The 20,946-nt window shown below is 36.1% G+C and overlaps 1 protein-coding gene across 2 annotated transcripts in view; it reads left to right on the forward strand.

Annotated features, from left to right (window-relative positions):
- ATG10 (autophagy related 10) overlaps nucleotides 1-20,946 on the forward strand; it is a 257,357-nt gene that overhangs the window by 175,800 nt on the left and 60,611 nt on the right. For both annotated transcript variants that reach the window (XM_061424322.1, XM_061424323.1), the window contains one exon: nucleotides 11,844-11,941. In XM_061424322.1, the coding sequence (XP_061280306.1) occupies nucleotides 11,844-11,941 (98 nt within the window). The remainder of the gene's footprint in view (nucleotides 1-11,843; nucleotides 11,942-20,946) is intronic.

Genomic DNA, 20,946 nt, shown 5'->3' on the forward strand with positions numbered 1-20,946 from the left:
CACCTCTTATTCCTTGATATGTCCGTGTCTGCCAGGCCAACTACTGCTTGAGACTCAGCTAACATGCCATTTGTTGTTATCACCCCCGTGTCATATCCTATCACATTATATCATATATCACATGTTGCATGAGATCAGAAAATTATTTGTTTACTTGTTCCCTATAAAATGATAATCTAGAAGGTAGGAGTTTAAGGTAAAAAGAGAGAGAAAGGAAATTAATAGTGAATACTCAGCCTACAGAGTGATAAGCTTTATTCATAGATGTGTGTGGGTGTGTAATACTTATATGACATATATATTCTTTGTCTCACTAATTTTAATACCCATAGTATTAACTGTGGCACAATGACAGCAACTATTTATTGAATGAACCAATGAGATGGAATTTCTAACCATTTCTGCATACAGTCCAAAGATGGAAACCTTGAAACCTTATGATGGTGTCTTATTTGAACTTTTCTGATGAGTTATATGGAAGGGAGTAATGCACTTGTCTCCAGCAAACTCAGAACCCAAGCCATCTCTATATCTTTACTCTTTAGTTTGATGCTTCCTAGAGACTGCAGGAATGGTTTGCTAAGGAAAGTGGAAAGTCCTGAGGACTCAAAGGTGAGCATTTGCACTAGCTGGGGAGCTGTTCTGCTTCTGTAAACACACATTTGCATTGTATCCCTGAAGGCATACAGCCAAGGTGGTGCAGAATTCTGTTTCTGGGCACCTCTCGTTTCTACTACTTGGGCTTATAGGAGCTCAGTTGCTGAGGGTTTAATGAATTAAATTAAGAGAGAAAATGTCCTTCCCAGTGCTCTTTTTTCCCCAGCCACTCTTGCCATTTTAGGTTTGGGAGAGGTGGTGGGGCACGCTTAATACCATTTGCTCTGCAGTAGTGGGTGAGAGGTCATTGCACTTCTCTCAGGCATTGATACTAATAAATAGCCTACCCTAAAATGGTGCTTTATTGACTATGAAGTCCATTCTCACAAAGCACTGATGTCTTCAAGTGGCTGCTTTTTTCCTCCAACTATTTTAAAGCACACTGTGTTAAAGAATTATTTGTATTGTGCAAAAGGCTTCTAAGTACTGTTCATTCCAACACCTTTTTATGTCCCAGTTTTCCCTTTGTGGGGGCTTGGCTTTGGTCAGAAGTTGATGGCAAGTGTTAGAAATGTGTTGTAAATCTTGGGCATATACGTAATAGCTTTGGGCTTCACCAGACTCCTAAGCTTACCTAGTTTTCCCTTTCATTACAACTACAGATTTCTATATTTATTTCAGCTTGAATTCTGATTAATTTCTTCCCTGTCTCTCTTCTTTTCTTTTGTTCTCAATCTCTATTGAGAAGTACACCAAGTGGTTCTTCTCATTTTCAGAATATTTATTTCTTTGGTGCTGACATATGAGTTCTTCTTGGGAACCATTGACATATTTCTTTAGTTAGTTAGAAGGGCAGCTTTGGAATAGGGAAGGAAACATTTCTTCCATTCAGCAACTGAATGTCTGTTCTTTCTCAGGATCCGTTTTATTATTGGTCTAGGGAATAAGAGTAGAGAATTAAAAATGTAACCCTGATATTTCATATAGAAAATTTACCTACTTGTTATATGCCTAAACTATGTTCAAATAGTCAAAGAATAATTCACTCTTAAAAGCAGCGTAACCAAACCAAGATAAAGGCCAGCTCAAAAGAATAAAGAAAAGATTGAAATTAGAGCAGTGTTTACATCATCAGGGAGGAGGAAAAAGAGGTTTGTCCCTGGTGCGGAGCGAGAGGGAGTCTTTGGACTGTGTAGAAGAAAATGACAGGAAAACAGGAAAGATGAGGGTTGGAGGAAGCTGGAGAATAAAAATAAAATATCCATAGCCCTGATCCAACAATTTTCAAGGAAACGCTACAGACTGGCTTTTCTGAAGAGGCTGGGAAAAGTACTAGGGAAAGGGAGGTGGGTGAGTGTCGAGCTGTAGGGCTGGAAGGCATGGCCTGTTTGGGGAATAGTGAGAAGCTGGTTTGAGGAAAATCTCTACTTCAAAGTGTTCAAGATGGTTGGAAAGATATGTTAAGTCACATTATGGAAGAGATGATGGAATGGGTTTGGAGGCTATGAGAAAGAAATGAAGTGAGAAGTGAAATGAGAAGTGAAAGAGATTGAGCAAAAGTGAATGAGATCAAGGGAGGGATTTTTCTAGAACAGAAACTATGACTGAGTAAAACAGAAAGAGAATTAATGAAGGTTGAGAAGAAATTACGAAGAATGAAATTTTGGGAAAAGGAATTTTGACTTTTTAGTGTTGTTGTTGCAAATTTTTTTAAAGAAAAATTTAAATCATCTCTTAGAGAAAATGAACTGGAAAGAACATATTTTCAGGAAAAAAAATTACCCTTCCAGTAGAGTGAGAATTAAGGCTGCTTGTTAAACAGAAAAGATAGGTAGATTAGAGAAATTAAGGCAAAAGTGATTCCAGTTAATCACCATCATGAAAATAGAAAATGACTTGGCAGATTTAGAGTCTTATTTGAATATAGAGAATTTTTAAGAATGTTCATAATTATGCAATGGAACATGACTTTTAGTGCATTAAAAAGAGATTCTAGGGGTAATGTGAAGAGCAAACAATGAAAGTTATTTTTCTTAATTACAAATAAAAATTAATTATTTAACTAATATAAATATATTCAAACTTTTTGAAAAGTTTAAATGACAGAGGGAATTTAATGAGGATTGTTTGTTGAACCAGGTGAATGTTTGAAACATTATGGGGATTTAAGGTATAAACAGGATGCTGGGGTAAAACACATGATGGGGATAGAATCCCACTGAAAAATCAGGTCTGATTTTAAACCATGTTAAAGAAAGGGGAAACAAAACTAGAGGGACACCTAATTTGCTAAAAGGTTTATTCTAACCTATGTTAGTGCAAAGCATCATGTATACAAAGTAACAGATTTTATGTGGATTCAGAGGCCAGGAAGAAGACATGAAAAGGCAGATAAATTTATTTTCTTACCTGTAAAAGGCTATACTAAAGCTTTCCTGAACAAATAAATGTGCTGTGTCCCATAATGTGTTTGTCTACTTACTCTTGATAAGACAAGCCCTGTTTGAAACATCCATTAAAATGTACATGAGTGCCTTCTGTGTGCACAGCATAAAAATTCATTAGCCTATTTTAAAAATATGCTGAGGAAAATGGCTGCCTAACTGGAAACTAGTATACTGATTTTCTCCTCCTTTAAAGTTGTCAAAGTGGAGTTCTTCAAGTGCATATATCAGGTGCTCTGCTGAGAAGGTGGAGACTGTGTTCTCCATGGCAAGGAAATCAAGCTGGATGGGTCGTCAAGGTGCTGCTACTGGTGTTAACTGGTCCATGTTCTGGGGGGTTCTGAGATTTGAGAGAGCCAGGAGTCCAAAATGCTGAGTACTGGTATGCCAGAGCAGGAGGTTAAAATCAAAACCTCAGAACACTTTGGATAGGATTGAAAGTAGAGTGTTTTCTGCTTTAGAACCAGCAGACCTAATGTAGATATGGATCTGGTGATATGGTCTTCAGAGTTCTGATGAGTAGTTATATCTCACAGTGGGTGTCTCGGGTATCTTGTAGACCCAGTGTTGCTTCCCTTGGGACATTTTCTGAAAACAGTGATTCCTCAAGAAAGTCTTGTGTGTACTTCTTCTAGGTTAAGTGTTTAACTTAATTTAAATGAGAGGTTATAACATCATCTGCATTAATGTAAATTCTTTACACAGAATGTGAACAGTTTAAGGTGACCCCAAATTACTCTTCTATTGTGCTGTTGGGCATATTCCTCATAAAAATGGATTGTAACATACATAAACTTTCTCATGTAACTGAAAGATGTCTTACATTCATTTTCCATGTGAAATTACTAGACAAATGTATGACATTTAGAACACGGGCTAAATAATGATAAATATTAAGCAATACTTATATAAATCACTTATCTAGACTATATTAGTAAAGTATACTTAGTTGCAATTAACTGACCCCGACCATGATAAGCAGAAAAAGATTTACTGGAAGGGTAGATCATAGAGTTAACTGAAGGCAAAAGTGACAAGATGAGGGAATGTCTGCCTCTCTTTGGTTTAGTGGTACAGAATGGGATTCTGCCTACTGCTTATTTCGGAATTTATCACCCAAATAGGAACTATGTTTGGATGGTGAAAAATCAAATATCCACTCTATCTTCATCTACTTAATACATAGATTTTATTGTAATAAAATACTAAATATTTTATTGTAATTTTTATTACAATAATTTTATAAGATTTTATTGTAATTTTATAAGATTTTATTATAATAAAATACTAAGTATTTTCTTGATGACTTTTTAATCATCAGTCTTTATTCTTAGTAATAATTGTGGTAAATTGCTCTAGAAATAATGTTGAACATCCATCTGTCCAAGCATTGGAAAATATTTATGCATAAGGCAAGAAAATGTTCCTGGAATGCAGAGATGAATAAAGGAATCAGGGATGATTTATGCCCTCAAGGAGCTTACAGTCTACTGAGAGAAACAAGACAAATTTGAAATTTACTGTAACAAGTAGAATATGTTAACGGCCATAAGAGAGGTAAAAAGAAAATTGTCACCAGGCGTAGAATAGGTTAGTGGTTGAAAGAAGCTAGGTGGGAGGTGGGAGAAATGAGAACATGTTGGTTAAAGGTTACATAACAGATTTTCAGATATAAGATGAATAAGTTCTGGGGATCTAAAAAGCAGAGATATTACTTTGCAAACAAAGGTCCGTCTAGTCAAGGCTATGGTTTTTCCAGTAGTCATGTATGGATGTGAGAGTTGGACTGTGAAGAAAGCTGAGCACCAAAGAATTGATGCTTTTGAACTGATGTGTTGGAGAAGACTCTTAAGAGTCCCTTGAAATTCAAGGAGATCCAACCAGTCTATTCTAAAGGAGATCAGCCCTGGGTGTTCTCTGGAAGGAATGATGCTAAAGCTGAAACTCCAGTACTTTGGCCACTTCATGCGAAGAGTTGACTCATTGGAAAAGACTCTGATGCTGGGAGGGATTGGGGGCAGGAGGAGAAGGGGATGACAGAGGATGAGATGGCTGGATGACATCACCGACTCAATGGACATGAGTTTGGGTGAACTCCGGGAGTTGGTGATGGACAGGGAGGCCTGGCGTGCTACAGTTCATGGGGTCGCAAAGAGTCGGACACGACTGAGCGACTGAATTGAACTGAACTGAATGAGGAGCATGATGACTATAGTTAACAATGCTGCTGCTGCTGCTGCTAAGTCGCTTCAGTCGTGTCTGACTCTGTGCGACCCCATGGACTGCAGCCTACCAGGCTTCTCCGTCCATGGGATTCTCCAGGCAAGAACACTGGAGTGGGTTGCCATTTCCTTCTCCAATGCATGAAAGTGGAAAGTGAAAGTGAAGTCGCTCAGTCGTGTCTGACTCTTAGCGACCCCATGGACTGCAGCCTACCAGGCTCCTCCATCCATGGGATTTTCCGGGCAACAGTACTGGAGTGGGGTGCCATTGCCTTCTCCATAGTTAACAATACTGTATTTTATACTTGAGAATTACTAAGAGTAGATTTGAAATGTTCTAACTACACACATACACACAAATTATAAATATGTGAGAAGATGGATGTGTTAACTAACTTTATTGTGGTAACCATTTTCCAAAATATACATATATCAAGTCATCACATTGCATATCTTAAACTTACACAATGCTAAGTATCCATTATATCCAATAAAGATGGAGAGAAAGTTGCCACCAGGGCTCAGAGGCCAGAGATTATCTTGAGCTGGATGATCAGATGAAGCCCTGGCTGGAGTGATGAGGGAAAGGACAAGCCTGGCATATTAAAAAATCTAGGAAAGGCAAAATTCTAGATAGTCTTAGGTTAAGCAATGCTGGTAGAGACTACTAATGACAACAAAAACAATACCACAGCTAATACGTGTGTACCACTTTATAGTTTACAAAGAGCTCCTGGTACAGGACAAAGTGGAGGGTCTGGAGCTGCTTGGTTCTGATTCCTTGCTCTGCTTCTTACTATGTGATCTTGTGGGAGTTATTGAACTTTTTGTTTCCTTTTTTTCACCATCTAGAAAAATTTGATATAATAATACCTATTTTATAGAGTTTTGAGGTTTGTGAGCTAATATATAAAGTGGGGCTTGGCATGTAGTACCTTTCAGTAATGCCAGCTGAGTTCTGTATCTTGATCTTCACAATAACAGTGTAATATAGGAGCTGCTATTACCCTGATGTGCAGACATGCAAACTGAGTGCTCAGAGAGGTTAGATGGTTTATTTATTCTAGAGTACATATAAAATTATGGAGTTAAGATTCAAACTCTTTAGCTCCCCACTCCCAATTTTACTGCACAAAGCAGCACCAAAATTTAAGTAACATTGAAGAGAAGTTGCCAAAATCTATATTTTTTAAAATTTTCATTCAGATTTCTTGAGACTAATAAAGACTCAGAATGCAAAAAGTAGATGTAGGAATAAATAAAAATTACAGAATTAGCTAGCACAGTAGCTGATAAGAATGTACATGAACAATTAGCACTCATTTCATATCACAGTATAATTTTCTCACTGAAGCAAAAATGAATTTTCTCCTTTGATGGAGCATCATCTCTGCCTTACTGTGGAGAATGACATGAATTTTTATAGCCTTCAAAGCCCTGTTGAAGACAATACATTGAATAATGACAAATTTCATTGTGAAAAATCCACCATTTCCATTTTATTTCTACTGACCACATTCAGAACATTTTTCTTAAATTTACTCTAAATAATTTATACTCTCTCTAATGTTGTTTTTGGAATTATGAAATTTTAGTGAAAGCATGCACCACAGGATAAAGGTGGCTTCAGCATGGTTGTACTGGAGTTGGGTGGTGCTAGTGAACTATCTCATGATGTTATTTGATTCATGAAAATAATAGCCCTGAGAAATGTAATTTAGAAAGCTGTAGATTTTGAGTAATATATAGATTACTTGACATGTAGGTTATTATTCAATTGAGAGATTTTATATGAAAGTATTAAATGCTACTGGCAGTTACTAAAGATTGTACTTTTTAATTATTCTATTTTTCATCCAAAGTCTCTTCCTTTTTTATCATTGACATTTTAGGTTGCTGACAGAATATTCCTTTAGCTCAAATGTGTAATATCATTCTGGATGAGAGAGGCACATAGTAGGCACCCAATAAACACTTGTTAAATAAATGACCTTAATTTACCATGCTCACTTTGTAGGTTGCTGCTGAAATTATTTTGGCTTCTACTTCAATTTTTCAAGTATGCAAGGGATTTTACTGAGCTTCTCAGCTCAGTGTGATTAATGAGATTTCTAAGCATGTTGAAATTGGTGCTATCGAATATCTTGGGTCTGAAACCAAGGAGTTGTTGATTGAGTATGCTTATGTCTCCTCTGACTAAGGCCAGACAGAAAAAATAGGCCCTCTAAACAGGGCTTAAAGTTCTTGATTGAAGATAACTTCAACTGAACATGAAGGCACATAATAATGTGTTTCATGAGTTTAACCAAGTATTTGTTTATGTCCACATTTTAATTTTAAATTAAAGTTTTGGGCCTTCAGTTTTCATAAATAGGCAGATGGATCCAAAATCACAAAGTTATTCATGTTTCTGCCATATTTAAGGTCTATTTTTATGATGTGATTTTAAAAATGTATTTGATTATCTCATTTCAATGATTTTGGTGGGATTTCTGAAGGCTCCATTTTGGTTGTGGGATAATTAGAGCCACAGTCATATTAGAATATATTATTCACATCAGTTGTATATGTCATGGCTTTGAAGATATTGCTAATCAGGTCAAATTTTTATTTTTGAGTAAAAGATCACGAAACTAATTTGTGTATGTCTTTGATCATGAAGGTGTGAGCTATGACTGGGAAAACTGATGATGAAGGCCTAGGGAAAAGAATCCACGTCACACTTGATTAAGTCATTATTGTCATATCTGTGTGTGAGAGACACAGCTATATTATCAGATCTTCTGTAGTGTAAATGGTCAGCAGAAACTGGAAAGATTGACATTCTTGTTAAAGCAGCTTGCACAAGCATTTATTTGATCATCATTGATACATGTACTTTAAAACAATTTTATAAACACATTGGAGAATGCAGTCACATTCATTCACTTAAAAAAACACTATTTCCTTCACAGCAAGCAGGTAGCATTCTTATAACCATATGTAAAGGAGTATGATGCCTCTTTTGATGTTTTGAACTTATTTTTTTATTCCTTGTAATTGTCTATTATTCTAAGTTGACCAGATCATTTTTTTCTCCCAACTCTTTTTATTTCTAATTGGAGAATAATTGCTTTACAGTGTTGTGTTGGTTTGTACTGTATAACCAAATGAATCAGCTCTAAATATACATATATCCCCTCCTGTGGGAAGGAGACGAGATCATTTTTTAATTCCTGTATTTAAGGTGTTAAATTTTCTCTCTAAATTAGGTGTTGCCTGAAAACTTAGGACACCCTCAAATTCTAGCATCAAATCTGGTGAAAATACTCTATAACATTTGTTTTGGGTCTCTCCACAATGTTGCTAGGCTGCTGATTTTTGCCTTTTGCACGAATGTTTCCAGCAGAGTATGCAAGTTTTTGACAGTGGTAATATCCAAACCATTTACCCCATCCTTAGATTGTTGGCTGAAATATTTTGAGAGATAAAATTGAGATCATTACTGATTATCAGAATTTATTTTTCAATTTTAAAATTAAAACAAATTATTATGGGCAAAAAAGAAAGAAAGAAAAACTTTGTACTAGGGTGAAACAAGAAAGGTGTAGTTAGAGGCTGAAAAGTGAGAATCTGTAATGCCTGTGATTGACTTTTTTTTCATGGTTTGCTGCTCCTTACAAGTTATGATCGCTACAGGCAGCTCACAACACATAGCTATTGGCTACTCCCTCACTGTACTCTTCTAAGACTGTCTTATATAATATAATATAGTCAGAGGAGTGACAGCCATCACCATTGTTGTATTCTATTGATTAGAAGCAAGTCACAGGTCCCACCTGCACTCAGGTGGAGTGATTAACAGATTTTAAACCCAGCATTCTTCTGTGGGTCTGCGAAGCCATTCCCTGTTTCAGTGGAAATAAAGTTAAGGAAAGTATTCTCTCATTTATCATTTATTCAGTAAATATAAAGCATTTGCAATTGTGAGTGCGACTTAGAACTGCACAGCAGCACTGTGGTGGTGAAAGGACAAAGGCAGTCTTTACCCTCAGAGACAGCACGGAATAGCAGGAAGAGCACGGAATTGTGAGTCCTGAGTTCCAGCCCCACGGGAGTTATGAACTGGCTCCATAATTTTGGTAGATGTATATTTCCTGAGACCTTATATCTAAAATTAATAATTATACCAGCTGTAACATTTTATTATTCTACAACTGATTCTTTTAACTTTGACATCTGAAAATTATTTTAAAAGTATGTCAGATTTTAATAATTTGATTATTTGGTTTTCTATTTGACACTGACATACCTAAGATGCTGTTTCCCTAGCATCAGTACACACACATACACACACACACACGTGCATATTTTGAAGACGTGTAGGGCTTAAGATGAAAGTTTGGCCCTACTCTGTAAATGTGTTCAGACAACAATATAACACAGATACAGAAGGCAGCTTGTTTTAAACTTGTAGCTAAACATGACATTCAAATGTTAATTGGATGAATAAATCTTGTTCATTTTACAGACATGGAAATGTCAATGGAATAAAACTATTTATCACAAGATAATGGTCTCCTGCCGCCAGATAAATGCCAAGATGAAGATACTTATTGAAAATGTATCAAAATATTCTATTGCTATTTATTGAAAATAAAGGTTGAGGAAAAGTTCAACTTTTCAGGTCAAACATGAGAAATGCTCTGTCTATGGTATTAGTATATTGCTGTATTAAACACAATGTGCATGGTATAGAAACATGAGGAAACTCTTAAGAAATAATGGTCTATAAATGAATCTTTTAGCTCTAAGCTATGAGAATTACTGGAATAGTGCAATGGGGGCTAGGAGGAGATACCTAATATATACTAAATTGTTATGTGCCTGACGCAGTCCTGGTGTGTTCACTGATGTAAGCCATTCACAAGGATAGAATTTGAGAAGGATTAGTATCCTCATTTTCAGGTAAAGTTAAAAGCAAAAGAGTAAATTAAGTATATTTTAATTAGAAAATAACTTGCAGTCACATAGAGAATTAAGTGCCAACACCAGGATTCAAACTCAGCATGGACTTCAGATCTCCTGCTCTTCCCCTACACTCCACATCTGTACTTATGCCTCTAAATCTGAATGCAATACCTTTTGATTCGGAGGGCTTTTGAGTAGATTATTTCTCCAAGTTGTATTGTACCTAATGACCGAATACTTCTTTGGATCTAATAGGCTGATGAGTTTTCTTTAAATGATATTGTCTACTTGCTTAAAGAAAAGAGCATACCCATAAGTCTTGAGGACTCAGTTGACTCTAAATGAGCCAAGTAGCACTAAATTCTGAGGGTTCCCTGGCAGCTCAGATGGTAACGAATTGACCTACAATGCAGGAGACCCGGGTTCAATTCCTGGGTCGGGAAGATCGCCTGGAGAAGAGATGGGTTACCCACTCCAGTATTCTTGGGCTTCCCTGGTGGCTTAGTCTGTAAAGAATCTACCCACATTGTGGGAGACCTGGGTTCGATCCCTGGGTGGGGAAGATCCCCTGGAGGAGGGCATGGCAACCCACTCCAGTGTTCTGGCCTGGAGAATCCTCATGCACAGAGGAGCCTTGTGGGCTGCAGTCCATGGGGTCACAAAGAGTCGGACACGACTGAGCGACTAAGCACAGCACGGCAATAAATTCTAATGTTGAGACCACCTTCTTTTCAGCAGTGTGTGGTTTTATCGTAATTCCTTCTTTCTGCTTTCTTTTCTGAACCTAGATATCTATTTCTCCACTTTACTTGTGTCATACTATTCTTCGTAAAATACATTATTTGGGTGATTATGAATATAGGTGAATAACTGAAGTTGCTTAAACAAAGAAAAGGAGGATTATTGTTCACTAAAGCTTTTACGGATTTCTTCACGGCAAGTCCTTCTCAAGTCCCTCCACCCCGAACAACAGACAGTGGGTGTTAATGTCTCCCTCCTCTGGACTTTCAGAGAACTGCAGTTTTCCTCTGGCTATGACCAGTCTACCAGTCAATACCAAATACTGATTTTAGTATCAATATTTACTGATATATACTTGTCCTAGTTTCCTAGTCGGGAAACACTCCTTACTAGGAGAAATTCTGTGCTTTCCTTCTATTCCTCATGGTACCCAACAGAGTGATTTGAACATTACAGATAGTCAGTCGACAGGAGGGTGAAGGAAGCACGTGGATGGTTTCTGATATAAGGATTAGAGGAAGTATGAAGACTTCAGAGGTATCCACAGTACACCCTTGTGAATATGTGAGTCTGTCTACCTGGTTCTTTACTGATGCTTCTATTTATCAGTTTTCTCTAAAACACATTTGGATCTTATTTATTTTGTCAAATTCCTAGAGGCAATAAGTGAGCAGATAATTTTACTGCTAGATAGAGAGAAGTTTGATTATTTAAATTTCCCTCTGGAAGAAAATAGTAATTCATATAGTACTCTTTTGATATATAAATAGTATGTGTACTAAGTAAAGATTTTTTTTTTTAAGTTATAATATTCTTTCAGTAGTTTTAGATAGACATTAAGCACCACCGTGTCCAATCAATTACTAACTGGCAGTCTTTACTTTCACAGATGGAAGACCTTTAGCTCTGAAGGACATCTGGGAAGGAGTTCATGAGTGCTATAAGATGCGATTGCTGCAGGGACCATGGGACACTATTACTCAACAGGTTAGAGAATGTTTTCATTTTTATATGTGATTCCTTCCCTCTGCACGTTTTTTCTTCTAGTTCTCTCTCTCTTCTTCTTCTTTTTTTTTCCCCCCTATTTCATTCCTCTACTTCCTTACAGATTTCAGTTCAAAGACACTTTCCTTTAAAACATCCTACCAGACCCAGGCTTGGTTTAGCTTCTCTGTATAAGCCCTCATAGCACCCTGTAATTTTCCTTCATAGTACATGTTCAAAATTTAAATTATGTATTTGGATTTTTTTAATTAATTTTTTCCATTATACTGTGTGCACTCTTGTGGGTAGACCTTTTTTTTTTCTCTCCATTGTAAAACCAGCACCAGCACAGTACTTATTATACAGTAGATTTTCAATAAAAATGTATTAAGTGAGAACAGAAACAAAGTTGGCATATACACCAAGAAATGGATGATTTAGTGTGTGTCACCTCTTAATGCTTCAGAGTTTTACTCATAGGTGCATTTGCAGAAAAAAAAATCACTTTTGATGAATAATAGGTTTGCAATAGTCATTTTAAAAAGTTGCAAAAATAGATCTGCAAAAGTAGATATAAAAAGTATATTTGCAAAGTAGAGAAAATTAGTTTGTTAATCATGTAAGTCATTATTACTGCCTTGCTAAAATCAGCAACTAATTATTTTAGAAATTTTCAAAAAATATTCATTACCTTGCAACCAATCATGGTCTCTTTTTTACTTATATCAAAAATCTTATTTTCTCCCAGCCTCTGTTAAGCTTAATCAAAGCTTCCTTTAAAAATGACTTTATCAGCCATTAGAATTTTTATGCCCTCTTATGTGTTTGATCATAATGACAGTTTACCTCCCAATCAACTTAAGAATCCTTAGCATCTCATATGTAGTTCTCTGACAATGATTGCAAATGACCATTTCTTAGGTTTTAATTGAGGGAAAAAACTAGCTTTAAATATATGAGTCACACACCAGCACAACCGCGCGCCCCGCCCCCGCCCCAAATTAATCCTTTTTTTCCGTTCCTACCGTCACCTTCCTGGTTCGCACCCTGTTGCCTCACCTGGAACAACTAGTAAAACCTCCTACTTTTGGTCTTCTGCTCCTTTCCTCCCTGCCCCTTCCCTTTAGTCGTGTTTTCCTAACCATGCAGCACTTATCTTACCCATGTGCAAGCCTGCAGTAGCTGTCCAAGGGGCTATGGTGTGTGGTCTAAATGCCTTGCCTGGGTTCCAGGGCTGCCAATCCCTGGGTCCCACCGGCCCTTTCCAGCTTATCTCCTCCCCCTCCACACTACACAGCCTCAGCTCCTGCCATACATGGCAGTTCACTCCCCGAACCCATCCTGTACAGTGTGTTCTTGGAATTCTTTCCACTCTAATGCTTTCTCTGTTGCCTTTGTTCTATCTCTATATTTCCCCCTCCTTCTTTCACATGTCCCTTTCTCGGAAACCACTTCAGCTTACAAAAATGGTCCCTTTTAAATCCCAGTTCTGTAGACCAGAAATCAGTGGATGCTATGAGAAGGATAATGTAATGAGATATATAAGCAAATCCATCAGAAAGGTTTTTGGCAAGAGCATTTTATTTTATGCAAAGTGTTTTAGACTAACCTTTAAGTATGTCAAGGTGAGTGCTAAGTGATTCAACTTCCACTGTCTTGTCAGTGACCACAAACTGTCCAAAAATATAAACTGTAGAGTCAGAATCCACAGGCCCTAGAAAATGCTTGGTTTTGAGAGTCAAAGAAGACAGCAAAGGATAGAGGAAGGGAGCATCCAAAAATATATATGTATTTAACTGTAGTGCCTTTTTTGTCTGCTTCTTCTCAATTACGTTTTATATTATGCACCTGAGCCCAAATCTTATTTTTTTTCCTTTTTACGTCTCTAGCAGCCCTGTCATTAATCTCAGTGCAAATCAAAGCACAGTTCTGGATGGCCTATGTCAGTTTGGGCTTTAATTTCACATGTCTCTGTTCTGACTTGTGACATAAATAAGATTTTTGAACTTACTCATATTTTCTTAGTTTCCTAATATGATGTTGCTGAGAGATTTTGTTCCACTGATAGGATTCCTAAGTTGCTAACCCAACCACATGACCCAATCTGTATATTGATAGTTTTAAATGGAATTGACTAGTATCTTTTATTAATAGTTTACAGGCATTTAAGCATGATACAGACTGCCTGTTAGCAGACCTTCTTTTTCCTACTTAGCAGACTATGGTAGTAATGATCAGATCTAATCACAATATGAATTACCATCTCAATACCAAGTATGAGGCCCACTTATTGGGAGGGATATTTGATACACCCAAATGGTAATCTAAGTATAACATTTAGGTGTTTCTTTGGAATGTGTCTTATTGGGATTGGTCTTGTGGACAGGTATCCCCACTTTTGATACCGCACTTTATTTAAGCTTTAGAATTGTTCATCACAGTGTAGCTCCAGACACTGAAGACCTAGCAAGGGAAACTCATTTGTTGCCATTGTACTAAGTTGGTATTTGAAACTCATTATGCATATTCACTTTGGAGGTCTTAGTTTTTAATCCCAGTTTAGCTAATGGGTTGCTATTTATGTGCTGCTCTTTGCCTGAGATCTTTGAGAGAGTGTGTCCTCATTTTTGTAAGGCCCCATGTGGAGAAAAAATAGGGTGTCCTCAGTGCCATGAGGGGGAGGGTGTGATACGGCACTGGGGAAGAGTGAGCTGATAGGATATTGGTGGCACCAAATAGTAGACACCATTTTGCAGAATTATACTAAAGAACCATTAGCTTGCAGACTGAACATGGTAATAATATCCTGTCCTCCAAAGTGGCTTAAAAACAAAAGCAGTGTTTGCATAATATAACATGCATTTCACTTCATTTTCAGGCTTGATTGTGCTCATATAGTTTGTTGCTCTTCATCTTCAGTAATCACACTTCTGTTCCCTCAGCATTTGTCTTGATGATAAGGACCTATTCATGTCAGTTATGAACTCTCTCTTTTGAAGACAAGCCACTCATGAATCTCATACATTTGATTATGGTGATTACTTACCTGCTTTTGTCCAACATCACGGACTACCTATTATCTCAACCCTGCAGCCTAATAAAGAATTTCTAGAAGAAAGTGAACAGGTGCCTAGCTTGGATCTGCCTAAATTGGTACAGTGACTGTTACAATAATGATCACTGGAAGATGTGGGCTCTGTGTTTTAGGTAAAGAACTCCTATAATCTTGGCAGAGGCTAAAATCAAAAGACAAGAAATCATACTTCCAGTTTTACTTGAAGATATGTATATTTATATATGTGAGCATGTAGTGATCAGATAAGTAATTTTTCTTACTGTCTTCTTTTTAAATTTTTTTTATTATGGGAAATTATAAACATAATACATATGGTAGGTAATACGTATAATATGGGGATATGTATAATATGGGAAATTATAAACATAATACAAAAATAGGGATAATAGTGTAGTGCAGTGGTCCTCAACCTTTTTGGCACCAGGGAAGACAACCACTCACTTGCTATGCAGATCAGTTCCTAACAGGCCATGTACAGGTACTGGGGGTTTGGGACCCCTGTTATAGTACACTTACAAACTAATGACCAATCTTATTATTTTGGTATCTCACCTGATCTAATTTTTTTGATAGCAAATTCTAGACATCATATTATCCTATCCATAATCATTTAAGTATGTATTTTTAGAAGATAAGGGCTCTTCACAAATGTTTATAGCAGCTTTATTCATAATAGCCCAAATGGAAACAACTCTGAAGTTCTTCAGGAGGTGCATGGTTAAACAAACAATGGTACATCCTTACCCCGGATATTACTCAGTAATTCAAAGTAACCAACAACCTGAATGAATCGCCAGAGAATTATTGAGTGCAAAAAGTCAATTCCCAAAAGTTGCCTGGTAAATGATTCCATTTAGCTAATGTTTTTGAGATGAGAAAATTATAGGTAGGAGAATAGACTGCAGTTTTCAGAGGTTATGGGTAGGAGGAAAGTGGGTGTGGTTATAAAAGGCAAGGAGGGAATCAGGTGAGAATAGGAATGTTCTGTATATGACTGTATCAATGTCAGTATCATGGTTGTGATAATGTAGGTAGGTTTTGCAACATATTCCCATCAAGCGAACTGAGTAAAGGGTATGAGCGATCTCTTTGTATCATTTCTTACAACTGCATGTGAATCCACATTTATCTCAAAAAAGTTTATTTAAAAAAGGTAAGAATTCTTAAAAAAAAAATAACCACAATTCTATTATCACAACTAAAGTTGTTAATAATTTCTTAATATCATTAAATAAGCAAATGTTTGAATGGCATTAGCCCTTCTCCAAGGAGGTTTTCTTCCCTTTCAGAGTGTTTATCTAGGTGCTATATCAGGCAGAGTGGATTTAACTTTGGGTACCACCACTTACGAGCTATATGACCTTGGGCAAATTGCAAAAACTCTTCATGTCTTATTTTTCCATTAAAATTAATGGCAGCATCTACATAGAGTTGGTGGGAAGAGTAAGAGAAAGGGTGGTATACAAAACTCAACCTGTGTCATCTCCTTTCAAATATATAGTTTCTAACACCTGAACTGTGTGCTTTAGATTTGGAAAACTGGGTATTTTGAGGTACTTTATTTTCTGATTATATATTTCTGGGGAAGGCTGTCCAGGTGCGAGTAAATGAATGAGATTGGATGGATAGAAGTGGAAAGAAACTCAATGCTTGTTTTTCCCTGTGATTTCACACAAGTACTGTGAGAGAACCAGACTAGAAGTCTTGAGTATACACATTCTGCATGCCCCAAATACCACTAATTTCACTTAGAAGATGTTAGCATGTCTGAAACATGCAAAGGTATGATAATTTTAGTGAATTTTCATTGTTTCCATGATAAATCTCTCAGGGTAAACACACACACAGCAAAAAATCTGAAACTACTTAGGTACCTTTTGGTGAATAGATTGCTTTTGACTCTCAGTGATGCAGGAAGTCACTGGTTAAGGATTCTTAAATAATGAAGCTTGATATGTTGCCTGGTGATTTATAATGATAGCTGATAAACTGTTGATTTAATTGTGCTTCCTCTAGTAATAATCTTAAGTGCTCAAGTGAAGTTCCAGTGATTGGTTTTCTTCTGAACTCAGTCTCCCTAGAGTCTTTAGGCATCTCTTTTACACAATATCCTATAACTGACTTTTAACTGTTCTATTTTAAATAATACAAATCAATTAAAACACACAGCTGTTTAACAAAACTTCTCAGTGTTGGTATAGGTCTCGGTGGGTATTTCCTGATGGCTCATAATGACATCAATTTAGTGCACCTGTTAGGATCAGCGTGAACTGGAAGTGGCTTAATTCTTAAATGACAAGAAAATTAAGAAGACTTTATGGATTGCTGCTGCTGCTGCTTCAGAATCACTGCCAGCTTCATCGCTGGCTCTTTGATGGTGGAGCTTCATTGAAATGGGACCTCAGACATCATGTGATTGTTTTCTCTGTAATTTGCTGCTAATTTGTTGATTCTGAGTTTCTAGGTATTTATTCTGGACATTAATTCATCACCTTAGTGGGTAGGTTTATAATCCCACAGTAATTACATCTATCTTGCAGACTTTTCTGTAGAAACCCTCCAGTGTTTTAATAGCACTCAGTAATTCTACCACACTCCCCTGTCTTAGGAGAATGAAATACACTTTATCGTTGTATGACCCTTTCTTTGGTATCCTAGGGTAGTGATGCTAGTGCTGTTTTTGTTTGTCTCTGTTGGTAATTATTTTTGGATTGTCAATCTGTACCTGCATTGTGTCTTTAATGTTTATTGAATGTTGATGCTGTGGAGTCCATACATCATGGGAGTACTTCATTCTCCATATTCATTTTATTTTATTTTTTATCAGTTCAGAAATACCCTTTGTCTCTCACACTCTATTGTGCTTTTCTCGTTTGGGGTAAAAAACACATTTTTGTAAGTTTTATTTGTTTCTAAGACTTTCCTTACATTTAGATGTATATGAAAGTTCTTTCTCTTTAGATATTTAGTCATTATCTTTGACTAAAGAATTAATTTTTTAAAAAATTTCTTGACTTTACACCCTGAAATGTTTTAGGAAATCTTTATACTGAATGCTGTTTAGGCATTTGTATAAGATTACTTTCTCATCCAGCTTTTGATTATTAATTTCTAAAATGTTTTGTTTTATTCCATTTCAATGAGGGTTCAAGATATATAGTTAAACAAGGAATGTATTTCTTACAAGTAGCCAACTTATTCTTTTATATTTGGGTCTTATTTCTTTAAATTGAATTTTATTTCAGTAGACAATAAAAACAAGAGACTGGTTAGGGTAATGTTCTTTGTTATATGTATATCTCATTGAGCTGAGTATTGCTTAGCTTTTTACTGTCAAAGTTGCACTTTTGACTTAGCACATGCCTTGAATTTATATGAGAGCTTACTTTAAAGAATTTTCCAGCATTTCATTGATCCTTAGAACTTTTATTCCTAAAAAAGAAGCAGCTTATAAATGTGAAAATAACATACCATTTAAAATATTTAATAATTAATTTTAATATTACTCATCTTAGCACATTTCATTTTGATAATTACCTATCATCAATTTTTAATTTTTAATAAACATCTTAGTTCCAAAACTTCAAGTTTGAGGAATATTTATATTCTCATTTCCAGTTTTTGAGTGATTAGAGGTTATTGGTGGGTGGGCAGCAAAGCAGCAGCTAGAAGCAGGTAGAGAAGCCTGGGAGGTGGGAAGGCAGGCACAGGACCCAGAGAGCATGGAAGATGGACTCTGCAGACAACTTATCCAGATCCCTGTGAGGGTATTGGGCTTCCCAGGTGGCGCTAGTGGAAAAGAACCTGCCTTCCAATGCAGGAGAGGCACAGGTTCGATTCCTGGGTTGGAAAGATCCCCTGGAGAAGGAAATGGCAATCCACTCCAGTATTCTTGCCTGGAGGATCCCCATGGACAGAGAAACCTGGTGGGCTATAGTCCATGGGGTCCCAAAGAGATGGACATGACTGAAGTGACTGAGCACAAGCACAAAAAAGATGCTGTTTGTTTTCGGTTATTTTTGGCACAATGGTCACTGCACACTCATACTCTATAATGCAATTATTCCACCTTTTAAAAACTTCTATTTCCCACCCCCTTAGCCTTTTCTTTTCACCTGTTGTGTTCCTGGTTCTTTTCCATATTAGCTGTTAAATTTCCCATATTACATTTGCAGTCTATACTTTGTAGTTCGGCTTGCTGTTCAGATTCAACCTGTAGATGTATTTTGAGTGCTTGGAAAGCTTTTTGAATTTGAAAAATTGTTCTTTTTAACATGTTACAATCTGATGTCCATCAGGCTACATATTGGAGCCATGTATCTGTCAATCAATACCAAGGTTACAGATGAATGAAATGTAGGTTTTTCTTGCGGTTGATTGGGCACATACATTTTAGACATTGAGGAAGTATAGTCAGGATTAAAGGGTCTGCTTTGCATCCTTTGTATATAATACAAAATATATAAAGCATGTTTGCAAGTCATTACAATTATTTTATTGCATGCTGATGTTATTTTTTCAGTATATCATTGCTACTTCCCTTTGTCCAGTCTGAATTTCAAAAATATTTAAAGTCATGTATATACATATACTCAAATGTAAGATTAATACATGTACTGTAAAGACTAAAGAAAGTGAACAAGAACTAAGTGGTAGAGAGGGAAAGACAGTTTTACAGAAAACCTAGGCTAAGGGACATATGGGAACTTTCTAGAACAACAAATAACAAAAATAGAGAACACCAATTAAATATGTTGCTTTCATTCTGTTATGAAATGAACATTTACCAAGAGAAGCTTTTTTCTTATATTAAATTTTAGGAAGATAATCTTACAAATATGAAAAAAATTGTCTCCTTTATAGATACTACTTAAGCCACCTTCAAGAGGTGGGGAGGGAGTACTGTTGATTTGTGTGGGAGAGTTACAGTAATGTTCTGCATGTGTATAGATTCATACTGAAAAAGGTCCTTATTAGCAGCTTGCTGTTCAGATTCAACCTGTAGATGTATTTTGAGTGCTTGGAAAGCTTTTTGAATTTGAAAGCCTTTGGACTAGGTATATGCTCTATAGTTAAACATGATCACTTTCTTTTCCCTTTGCCTGATATCCTGTTTCACTTACTTTGCCCACCTGTCTTCTAAAGGCATTTAGGTTTGCTTGTTCCAATATTGGTACAAGATACAAAGAAAGAGTTTAGAGATTCTGTATGTATGAATCTCAATACATATCTTGGACTATCTTCAAGTAAAAGTGCTATCATATGAGTGTAAGATTTTTTAATAATTTATTTTTTCTGTTTAAGAAAGTTTTATATGCTGACCATTTTAAATAAAATATGGAATAGCATAAGAAAAAAATTAAAATTGCTCAATCTCAAACATTATAAGTTACCACTGTTAACCTTCCAGTTTATAGCTTTCTAGAAATATTGTTTATTTTTTCATATAATTATATATAATGTATATTCACACATGTATATATAATATATAAATATACACAAATGCATATGAGATCACACCTGGTTTTTTAAATTTATGTCACAGGTATCTTTTCATACCAATATTTAAATACATCTAAATTTTCCTCCTAATAACTGCATAGAATTTCATTATAAGGCTATACCATAATTGTTTTAATGTTGTCAACACTGAGTTCTTTTTACAATTGTTTGTATTATAAACAGATTCTAAATGAACATACAATTATGCAGTTGTAAGATCATTTCCTTGGAATAAATTCTTAGAAGTGGAATTGGTGAGTCAATAAGCATTCACTTTTAAAGATTTTGTTAGATAATTCCCAAGTCAGTCTCATAAGAAGTGTACTAACTCCTCTTACCAGCAGAATATTAGAGAACCCTTTCCCTGAGTGCTGGCTGACATTGGACATAATTGTTCTTTTTAATGTTTTACAATCTGATATCCATCAGG

This window comes from Bos javanicus, chromosome 7 (assembly GCF_032452875.1).
Source record: "Bos javanicus breed banteng chromosome 7, ARS-OSU_banteng_1.0, whole genome shotgun sequence".
Classification (NCBI taxonomy): domain Eukaryota; kingdom Metazoa; phylum Chordata; class Mammalia; order Artiodactyla; family Bovidae; genus Bos; species Bos javanicus.